The sequence below is a fragment of the Seriola dumerili genome, unplaced genomic scaffold (assembly GCF_002260705.1).
Source record: "Seriola dumerili isolate Sdu_G_001 unplaced genomic scaffold, Sdu_1.0 BDQW01002177.1, whole genome shotgun sequence".
NCBI classification, from domain to species: domain Eukaryota; kingdom Metazoa; phylum Chordata; class Actinopteri; order Carangiformes; family Carangidae; genus Seriola; species Seriola dumerili.
In genome coordinates, this window is record NW_019176432.1 from 132,692 (window position 1) to 144,346 (window position 11,655).

Genomic DNA, 11,655 nt, shown 5'->3' on the forward strand with positions numbered 1-11,655 from the left:
CAGACACAATAGCACGTCCTTCATCACCACCAACATCGTCATCACCTGCAGTGAGTGTGTACACGTGTGTGGATGACAAGAAGAAGAAGAGATTTCTAACAATACCACAAAATCACATACATGACAGCAGCTGAAGCCTCTGTGAGTCTGAGGCGACGTGACGGAGGGAACATACGTGTTCCAGTGTTGCTTGAGGTCGACGCAGTAAAAAGGTGTTGCAGACTTGATGCAGCGTCGCCGGTGAATGTCACACCTGCATTCAGCAAATTAAACACGTGATGCACGTGACTGGGCTTAAGTCCAAACATGTGGATATGTACAGTAGGCCTGGTTAGAGGAGAGAGGATGGACCTATAGGCCTCCCCCTGCTTCCAGAGTTTATGCTAAGCTAGGCTAAACACATCCTAGATCTAACGCTGTTCTGGGATCTGATGTGACTGAAGGAAGTCAGAAATTTCTTGCTGCATTAGCTACATTAGCATTTTCAGATGGTTTAGCTCGTGTGTTTCTACCTGTTGAGACGACGGATGCTGAGTAGCTGCTGCTGTGTTGTTGATGTGGCAGGTAGCGGTTTGCTAAGTGGTTATGGCTACAGTGTTTACTAATGCGTTTCCAGGTGGTTGCTAAGTGGTTGCTATGGCATCCTGGGCAGGTGGGTGCTCCTGAGTTTCCCTCCCTGAGCTCGACACAGACTGAGCAGATCTGACAGGAGGCAGATGTTCCAGCTGTTCCTGCAGCAGACAGTGAAAACCCAACACCTGCCAAACTGATTCTTATTATCAACCTTAATCCAACGTCTTTCCAACGTCAGAGTCGTTAGAGTCCGACGTCTCCCTGACGTGACTTCGATGTCTGGTGCATGCTGGGAAAGTATGTGTTCTGTACATTTAACAGCAAGAGCAGCAACGTGTGAACAACGGCCTCGGGGTTCACACCAGGACTCCCACACTAATGTGGTCCAACTGTACTGAGACGTACTGCAGGGTGTCGGTCCACTGTGATGTCACTGGTGGGTGTGGTCACAGGTGCGAAGAACAGACTAGAACCCTTCACTTCAGCCTGATGTTCCCATGAGCTACACTATTAAATACACTTCAGTATTTTGTAATAACTGCAGCCTGAACATTTAATGAACAGAAGAAAATAATTGTTGGAGATTCCTCAGAAATATTTATTTTCTCTGCCTATAACAGAACGATGTTACTGCTTTATGCAAATACAGTTTTAAATGAAGCAAAAAAAGAAGTTTGCATCCACAGATGAAAAGATACGAGACGCAAAACAATCTAAAATACACATTTCTCTTTTTCTGAACGAGCAGATTTATTCAGTTTCGGTTTTAAATACATTTTGAAATGTTTTATAACATCCTGTTGTTCTGTGCTGCCGCCCTGTTGTGAAGCATCATCCTGACTCTGAGTCAGTGTCAGGTCTGAAGGAGCTTCCTCTCTGAGGGACAGTGGAGGTCTGAAGATCTACGTTTCCTCTGCTTCAGCGTCTGAAGGGAAACGTAAAGGAAGTATAAGAGTCACTCTTCTGGGCTGGAAAGAGAATATAACCTCTGTGGGTCACTGTAAAGATTGTGTGTGTGTGTGTGTGTGTGTGTGTGTGTGACCTGCAGCATGTGGGTGGCAGGTTGTGTGTTTCACAGTATTTAAGTGCTTCAACTTCAGCTTTTTTAAAGCATCCTGAGCGCTCAGCGGGGGGGGGGGGGGGGGGGGGGGGGGGGGGGGGTTCCTCCTGTAAAACCAAACAAAAGCATCTTGAATGGATTGTACAACATGTTCATGTTCATGTTCAGTAGCTGCAGAGTTAAACTCTTTCTCTGCTTTGGTTGGTTTAACACCAGAAACCTGAGGGAAGCGTCTCGGCTCCGTCGTCCGCTGGATGATGAAGAAATAAAAAGAGATCGTGCAACAAACGCTTGAAGAACAGGAAGAGTGTGAACAGGTTAAACCTCTGAGGACCCTGCAGCGTGGACCCTGTGGATGTGGACCGGACTCAGTTTCCTCAGTTGTCAGTGTAAAATTAGAGAGCAGCTCTGACCACGGAGATAATTAGACTGAGACAGGATCGTCATGAGGCCACAGCGTCGCTCTAATTACACCTCATCCTGAGGAGAGGGAGGACGACGGGTCAGAAAATGATTTACCTGCAGCTTCCCTCAGTGCAGCCGCAGCCTGATGAGCCTTTACTGTGAAGGACCAAACTCATTAACATTTTCCTTCCTTCCTTCCTTCTTTTGCAAGAAAATCAATCAATATTTAATCAGTTTATTTTCAGTGAAACTTCTCCATGATGCTGCATTTAAGGACCGTCTGAAACATCAGCCCTCACAGGACTTGTTTACAGTCGCCCCTGTCCTCCACAGATCTGTGCTCCTCAGCTGCTGCTGCTGCTGCACTTTGGCTTTGGGCTTCAACATAAACTATAACTGTGTGAGGCCTGAAAAATACAAAATAAAAGCCTCAGTGAAAATGTCTGCTCTTCATGTGTCTGGTCCAGTCTTGTGTTCTGATGATGATCTTTCCCCTGGAGGAGTCAGAGCTCCGAGCTCAGGGCTGAAGACTCAGTGCTGAACTTCATGTTGTTTATTTTCTCTTTGTTTCCAAGCTTTTATTATGAAATTTACTCTGAGACACAAACTGATGTTGTAGTTTTTAAAAAATGAGACGAATTTCAACTGGTTGTTAGTTGCTGACGCTGAATGAAAGTCACATGTAGTGAAGGTCAAAGGTCACATCACATCCAAAACCATACTGCAGCTTCAACATTTAACTCCTCCTCTCTCTCTCCCTCCCTCCCTCTCTCGCTGTCTCTCTCCCTCCCTCTCTCGCTCTGTCTCTCTCTCTCTCCCTCCATCTCCCTCCCTCTCTTTCTCTCTCTCTTTCTCTCTCTCTTTCCCTCCCTCCCTCTCTCTCTCTCTCCCTCCCTCCCTCTCTCTCCCTCCCTCCCTCCCTCCCTCCCTCTCTCTCTCTCTTTCTCTCTCTCTCCCTCTCTCTCTTTCCCTCCCTCCCTCTCTCCCTCTCTCTTCAGCAGCTGAGCTCAGACACTTGACAGAACTTCTTCAGATCACCAGTTGTGTTTGTGAAGAAGAAGAAGAGGAAGAAGAAGAAGAAGAGGATCGTTCTTCTTCGTGTCAGTTATTTATTTAAAGATGAAGGAACTCTCCTCTGAGGCCTTGTTTCTCTCTTTTGCACATTTATGTTTCCTTTGTAGTTTTCTGGATGAAGCTCGCGCTCAGGAGGCGGCTGCTGACGGTGACGGTGATGCGCTCCGGCGGGGGTTGACATGGCAACATAACGGGCAGGTTTTCAGCATCCTGAGCCGCGGCGCTCAGTACCGGCCGTCCGGCAGGAGGCAAACCGGGTCACCGAGCCGCGGGAACCCCGTGGTCGTCGTCAACAGCGGTAATGACACGGTGTCCGCCGCGTCCCGCAGCGCCCCGCGCGTCCCGGCAGCCAGCAGCACCGCGCAATTACGCGCCATGACGCGTCAGCGGCAGCAGCCGCAGCCGACGCCCGGCGGCGACGGTGACTCTGCCCCGGTGAGGCGGGAGGACATGATGGTCGGAGACGATCCGTACAACCCGTACAAGTCCTCCAACTACTATCCCTATTATAACCACTACAACTCCTACTACAGACCCAGAGCCAGGACTCAGCCCCGGCACGGGTACGGCACCAGCTACCACCAGAACGGTACGGAACCACCGTGTGTCGCTCTGCTAATTTAGAACTGTGACGTCATCATCACAAAGTTTTAAAACGAAATTATCTTTACAGACATTAAGATGTTTAAATAATCCTTTCATAGTTTTATTTTATAAGCCAATGACAGGAACCTTTATACACTTGTTCACTCAGTCTGATTTTGCACTAAAACGTTAAATCCATGGGGCTCCAACATTTGTGAGATTTTCAGTTGGTCATCAGCTGGAAAAGATCCAAATGTCACTTTTCATAGGCTCATTGTAGCTCCGCCCCTCGGTGATAAAGGAAGTCAGATGGTTTAATTTACATTTCCTATAGATCTTAATGATGGGCCTGTTGTATTTTTAATCATTTGAAATATAATGTGAATTAAAACACAGCTGTGAGTATTGTACTGTTATAATCCGGATTACTAACTGGGTGAAACAGACCCAAGAGGTCCAGACCCCCAGGTCCCCTAAAGGTTTACTCTGCATCAGCTGCATCACTGACTGTTGTCCTCCCTCCTCCATGTTTTGGCCCCGTGTTGTCGAGGGACTCTGGATCTTTTCAGCTCTACTGGTTCTGGTCGGTTCTGGGGATTTAATGAAACTGTGTTAATGGGGGTCAGTAGGGGCCCATATACAACAGAGATTAATGTGGCCCTGGATGGACCAGGTTCAGGGCCCCGACCCAACACGTCAGTCTCAATGCACCGAGAATAGTTTAGGAGGAAATACGTCTCCAGACCGACCAGGAGGGGGCAGTAGTCTGCCCTCATTAGAAAGAGTTACCCAGCAGGCTTTGCTGTTTTCATGCCTCGGTCAATCTGTTGCGACTCACGGTTGTTTGAGCTTCATTTCTTCATTAAAGTCTTCAGGTCAGAGGTCACCTGAGCTGCTGAGGTGAGGGTGACGGTGAAGAGATGTTTTCCTGCAGGACTGATGGACCCCCCCCCACTGTGTCCTCGTTGCAGGTCTCCCTGATCTGGTTCCTGACCCGTACTACATCCAGATCGCCACCTACGTCCAGAGGCTGCCCATGTACAACCTGCGCTGTGCTGCAGAGGAGAACTGCCTCGCCTCGTAAGACGACACACTCACACCTGCAGCTTGTAGCCCCGCCCACTTCTATCAGACGCTTTTTCATTTCAGAGAAGTTACATATTGACTGAAACCAGCTTTAACTGTGACTCAGGAGAGAAGCTGTTGATGTGAAACAGCAAATGATCTTTTTTGCAGAAACAAAATATTCAAGAAAAAATCAATCGATTCATCTCACGCTCTCCACATTCTTCTCTCTCTGTGAAAATCCAGTATCATGACGGACACCTGATCAGTCTGTGAGGTCACCGTCCGTCAGACCAGCGTCACCCCGTCTTTCAGTCTGGAAACTGACGTTCTCTGTGAACTTGTCTCCAAGTGTCTTTACATTAGACGCACGTGTTCAATCACAACACGTGTAGGAAAATATCACGCAGGGTCAAAGCGTGTTGCGTTCACATACACTGCTGGGAGCTCTGTAAGTTTGTGCTTTGCTTAAAATATGAATATTAAACGTTCTAACTCTGACCTCTGGTTGTTTGTTCTCCTCCAGTTCCTCTGCTTATTCTCAGGATTATGACACCAGGGTTCTGTTGAGGTTCCCTCAGAGGGTGAAGAACCAGGGAACGGCCGACTTCCTGCCCAGCAAACCCCGATACGCCTGGGAGTGGCACAGCTGTCACAAGTAGGTAGCGAGTTAAAGCTAACGTTAGCATGTTAGCACCGATGACCTGACCTGACCTCGCCGCTCTCTCTCAGTCACTTCCACAGCATGGACGAGTTCAGCCTGTACGAGCTGCTGGACGCCCGGACCCAGAGCCAGGTCGCCGAGGGTCACAAGGCCAGCTTCTGTCTGGAGGACACTTCCTGTGACCCGGGATACTACCGCCGCTTCGCCTGCACCTCACACACTCAGGTACCAACACACACCATCGTCTACGCCACATGTCTTCTGAAGCAGAGCGATTACCGGACAGTAACGAGAACAGATTATAGATTCATCTGTACATGTAACACTTGATATTAGGAACAAACAAGGGAGCAAGGAAAGGAGCCAAAAACAAGGATGGAAGGAAGTAGGATAGAGGACAGTGAGGAAGGACAGAAAGAAAGGAATAAAACACGTTTCCATATCTTTGTGTTTTTGTATCAAATATAATATGATATAATAATATTATCACAACATAAATATCAATGATATGTCTTTTATTATATTGTATTTAATATTATTGTTGATATTTGCATATTATTGTATAATCATGAATCAACCATCTGTCAGTGTTAAAATAAAGGTTTGTGATCTGTCCTGACAATTACATTTGAATTTGATATTTAAGTTATGAGAAAATGTAGTTATGTATTTGTACATTTATTACTGTATAAAATATTATTAACTATTTAATCATTTCAAGTAAATGTGTCTTGTAAAGAGATAAAAAATTGTGTGTGTGTGTGTGCGTGTGTGTGTGTGTGTGTGTGTGTGTGGGTGTGTGTGTGTGTGTGTGTGTGTGTGTGTGTGTGTGTGTGTGTGTGTGTGTGTGTGTGTGTGTACAGGGTTTGAGTCCTGGTTGCTATGACACCTACAACGCCGACATTGACTGTCAGTGGATCGACATCACCGACGTCTCACCTGGAAAATACATCCTCAAGGTTCAGTAATGAGACGACTTCCTGTTTTTAAAGTATAAGTCTTATTCTGTGTTTTCACTGTAGAAATACTCACTGGAGAATCAAATGTGTATTAATCCGCCACTGAAAATAGTCCCCAGAAGATGCTCTGTTTGAATATACACAGAAAGTAACACAGTCGTTCACAGCAGCTGCTCAAGGTGCAGCATGTTACACAGAGTTATCTGTACATTGAATATATACGTATATAATATATGAGTCATGTATTCTGTGTCAGGTGACGGTGAACCCCAGGCAGCAGGTCCCAGAGTCCAACTTCAACAACAACGTAGTCCGCTGTGACGTCCAGTACACCGGCACCGCCGCGCACGTCTCCGGCTGCACCATGACATCGTAAGAAACGTTCTCCCGCTCACGAACCGCATCCCACACGCCGCCGCTCAGACCGGCGCCATGACGTGGGTCAAAGGTCAGGGTCAGAGGTGAAACTGCAGCTTCACTGTCTTTAAAGAGACAATGTGAAACATTCATTTCACACAAATCAATTCAACTTCCCTTCAACATATTGGTAATTTAGACATTTTATATTTTCAATTATACAACAGTTAGTTGTGACCGAGCGATCTGATTGGACGAGAGTCATTCCAGTGCTGATATGGAGAATACCAGCACTGGGACCTTTCACTACATGTATCACTCCGCTTCACAGGTGTTCTAATAACCGTTAATCAGCGTCACGTTAACGCTCGTTATTGATCTGAGATTGCAACAAACAAAGATGAAAATATTTCAGAAACAATAAACTATTTGAATTAAATGATGTCTGGTCGTCAGAGGAGGATGAAGGGGAGGAGCCTGGATATCAGACGCTCATATGACATCATCAGATCTCGACAAATCAGAGAAGAGCTAAACTGAAGCTAACACTGAGGCGAACAACACGAGCTTTGAACTTTCAGATCTCTACAGCGTCAGCAGCTAGTGTGCAGGTCAGGAAAATGTTTGTGTTGCTTAGCAGCAGTCCAGCACCGGTCCAGTTGCAGAACTATTTTTGTTGTTGTAGCCAAATAAATGATGATATAAACAAACAAGTCATAACCTGTTGCTGCTTATTGACGGCGCTCGATCGTAGACAAACATCACGACCTCCAGTCTGATGTTGTTTCAATGATGTCCAGTTTAAATCTACAGAATTCAGTGTGTGTGTGAGCAAATGTTTTCTATCAGTCGTCAATACTTTCTATCAGAGACTGATCGTGTTGTTTCTGCTTCCTGCAGCTACTGAGCCTGAGGATGAACAGACGGGTGGAGACAGGTGGAGACGGGTGGAGACGGGTGGAGAGACGGGTGGAGCTACAGAGGAGTGAATATTAAAGTCACAGTTTGTTAAACATGTGACTCTAATAATTCAGTTATAACCAGATTAAAGCAAAGAGTCATTATTAAAACTCATAAAAACACATGAATTAATGAAGCTGAATTACTCACTGAGATGTTTTTAATATTAATATTTTACACGTTGTCAGTTTAAAACTGGAGAATGGGGGGGGGGTAAAATGAAATAAATAAATAAAATAAAAATATTTCCAGGTCTGTGCTTCTGTGCAGCTCTGGCTCTTTATGTGAGAAGTGTATTTACACATTTATCTGAAACCTGCAGTTACTGGTTCGTTAGTTGTTGTTTTTTTACTTTGCAGATTTAGTTTTTATTTCTAACATGATATTTACTCTCATTTTGACTGAGTCTGTTCGATGCTTTAAATAAATACACACGTTTTTTTATGACATTGCTACAGATCGAGATGCCAAGATATCACTTATTATTTCAGAATATGGAGACGCATCGTGAGCAACAGCTGACTGCTTCATCTCGATCACACAATAATCATTTTTAGATTGCGAATAGGAACTTACATGCATGTCTTTTCTGTACTCTCATTTTTGTTGTTAATTTAAAGTTTCAGAAGTTTTGGGTCGTTTCCAGTGAAAAGTGACACTCAGCAGTTTGTGTTTTAAACTTTCACTTCGCTCGGTGCTGCAGAGTCGATCTGTGAGTTCTGGTGCTAAAAGTTTTCAAACTGAATTAAACAGAAAATAATGAAACTGAGCTGCTGGTTAAAATCCTGTCACAGGTGTCAGACCTTCAAACTAATGTGTGTGTGTGTGTATGTGTGTGTGTATGTGTGTGTGTGTGTGTGTGTGTGTGTGTGTGTGTGTTGGTGGACGCTGTATAGAGTGTGTGTGTGTGCTCATGCTGTAACTACACACACCTGTAGAGCTGTGTATATAGACGAGCTCACATCTCATGTTATCAACCTGCATTACTGCTTCATATCACATTAATAAAGTTTGCTTGAACGTGAACATTGTTTTTGTTGTTGTTGTTGTTGTTGTTGTGTGACTCAGGCTACAGTGTTTTTCCATCAACATGTTTCCTTCTGCATTTTCAGTTTGTGCATAAAAACCAAAATGTCTGAAAAAACTAAAACATTTTTACACAAAATTAAAAAGAAGAAGAAGCAAATCTTTAAACTAAAAACTGCTTGTGTCCAAAACTTACACTGAAATGCTGTATTTGAGTAAATGTACTTAGTGGAGCTGACTTTTATTTTAATTAGTTACCTCTGTGTATTTCCTGCTGTGATGAGTCAAAATGTCTGCTGTATGTCTAATGTGTGATTTCATTTTCTGACTCAAAAGTGGATTTAATCGCAAATTTCTCTTTAAATAAAAGTAGCTGTACCACAGTGTAGAAATATTCTGTTACAAGTAAAAGTCTGGAATTAAAATTTTTTTATGCTAATACAAAAGTATATTAGCATCAATTTACACTTCAACTATATTACCTCAAAATATCAAAGATGCAGTGCTTGAGTAAATGTTCTCAGTTACACACTGCATTTTCAAATCAAATTTAAATGTTCCTCTGGCTCTGATGCAGCTTCCTTGTCTCTGATCTGTAGTTTCCACTCTGGCTCTGGAGCAATGTCCCGCCCACAGCTGATGTCCCGCCCACAGCACGATCTGATTGGTTAGACGTTAGAGTAATGGCCTATCACGCTGAAGGCTGCTGTGTACGCAGACGTTCACAGACTAGAGCGGCTCCAGGTGAGGAATGGAGCTGTGTATCGAAGGTAAGACAGCAGACATCACTGCAGATGGAATAAACATCACAATCCTCTACAGTGAAGTTACAACAACATCACACTCTGATGAACAAGGTCATCTGTTGGTTGAAGACACACCGAGCGAGAGAGAGAGAGAAGCTAGCGCTAACTGCTAAGCTAAAGTAACTAGCTGAAATGAATAGCATGTAGACAACCGCTGAATTTGTAAAATTCACTAAAAGGAGCAGAGAGCTCTGGGTGCTGGAGCAGAACTAGTGTAAGTTTAAATGTACAGCAGGTAGTTAGACACTGTGATGAAGAAAAGAGCATCATTAACTGTTAAGACGGAGATAAACACAACCAGTAACAGAAACTCCAGACAGGAGATGAGACACTACACTGACGTCAGCACGTCAGGACGTTAACGGTCTCTAACTACTGTTGCTGAAAAGACATTTTACTTCAATAGAAGTAAAATCACTTTGAATTATTTTTGTATGATGAACACTCTGTATGCTCCTGAACGCATCGGTCTGTGATACGTTCAGGTGACAGCCATAGACATATACACAGCCTATAGAGCCTAAACTATAACGATTCTAATTAACCAGAGACCAAACTTTTATCTTTACTGCACGTAGATCATAAATCCTTGAATATAAAAATGACTTATTGAAATTGGTTGAGAAATATAAACACAATCGATCTTTTCATCCAGAAAAACTGCGACTCTTCCGTTTAACCCTGTTTGTTTACAGAGCAGTCTTGCCCGGACCAACATGGCGGCGACGTTGACTTATCCCAGCAACGGGCTGAAGCGGTGACGGTTAGGTCGTGTCTGCCTTGGACCACGGACATTTCTTTAGGGTGTGCGTCCATAAAAAGTGAGTCAAACATTCAAGTGTCTATGTTACACACAGTTAGTGTTTATTTAGCCGTGAGTGCATTTCTTCCGTAGTTAATTGTTGTTTCTCACATGACGTGAATCGGAGCTAGCAGCTAGCTTGTGATATTATGTGAATTGTGTTTTACTGTATTCTGCTAGCTAGTTTTTCTACCGTTTTTCTTTACAACGAAGTTGTTATTTCCTGTTTAAGATGGATAATTGTTACTTAGTGACATTAGTCTCATTTATATGTTAGGCAGTTTACATATTGATTCAGTATTTGCAAAGTGTTATTTTCTAGTTTGTCACAGTCATTACAGGCCTTTAGCACTGTATGCTAGCTGTTATCTGTGTAGATACTTATGTGTAGCTGTGTTTACGTTGCTGTTATTCTGGCTGCTAATCAGCTTGTACTGTTGTGTTCTATTGTTACAGAACCACACACACAAATCTTTACAGACTAAACAGTCTGAACCTTGACCTGGAATCTGCGTCCCTTTTATTCCTACCCTCACCTGAAGACTAAATGTTGTCCTGACCCGACACCCTGAAGTGATTGCTGCCACACCTATAAAGACACTGGCCCAATCCCAGGGTCCACCCTCACAGACTCATAGGCTTGGTGCCACGTTCCAGGTAAGTTTTTGAAGGTTTAGTTCTGTCCTGCTGTCAATCCATCGTGCACATGAGGACTCTGAGGCAGACATTTCGAGCCCTTTATTCACACACAATTGCCAAAAGTTCATAGCTTTGTGTCATTAAACACAGGGTTGCCATGGTTATCAGGGGACGCCCAGAAGCATAAAAAACGGCAAACAACAGACATAAAATGCAAGAAATAATAAGGTAGAAGAACAAACAAGCATGAAAGGAACGAACCCTAACGTTAGCATTAGAAGAAAACAGACAATAGATAGATAGATAGATAGATACTTTATTTTTCCCGTTGGGGAAATTCATGACAGTATAACACAGAATCACTGATTCAGAGCCTGAACTGTGGAGTTATCTGTCCTATGATGATGTGGTGATGAATTCCAAATATCCAGATTGGATCAGATCTGATCCAACATTATTTTTTTGTTTACAAACAGGAAGCGAAGGAAGTGAACAAAAATGTAAAATCAAAAGTCCCAAACCCCAAATTTAATACAAATGTTTTGTTACCATCAAGGTAACGTGATATAAGTGCTGTCCTATTCCTCTTTATACCATGTTGAGTCCTTCAGCCTCTCACACTGAAACACTCACCAGGTGGCGTCACTAAGTCTGTGAGGGTTCAGGGTTCAGCTCTTCGG

The 11,655-nt window shown here is 43.8% G+C and overlaps 1 protein-coding gene across 1 annotated transcript; it reads left to right on the plus strand.

Moving 5' to 3' along the window:
* The first annotated feature begins 604 nt into the window (after positions 1–604).
* Positions 605–7,695, plus strand: LOC111239245 (protein-lysine 6-oxidase-like). The gene is made up of 9 exons (XM_022769083.1): positions 605–652; positions 895–1,025; positions 3,220–3,701; positions 4,669–4,777; positions 5,289–5,420; positions 5,495–5,651; positions 6,290–6,385; positions 6,642–6,757; positions 7,643–7,695. The coding sequence occupies exons 1-9, from the start codon at positions 605–607 to the stop codon at positions 7,647–7,649; spliced, it is 1,278 nt and encodes a 425-aa protein (XP_022624804.1). The 3' UTR covers positions 7,650–7,695.
* Positions 7,696–11,655: the final 3,960 nt, after the last annotated feature.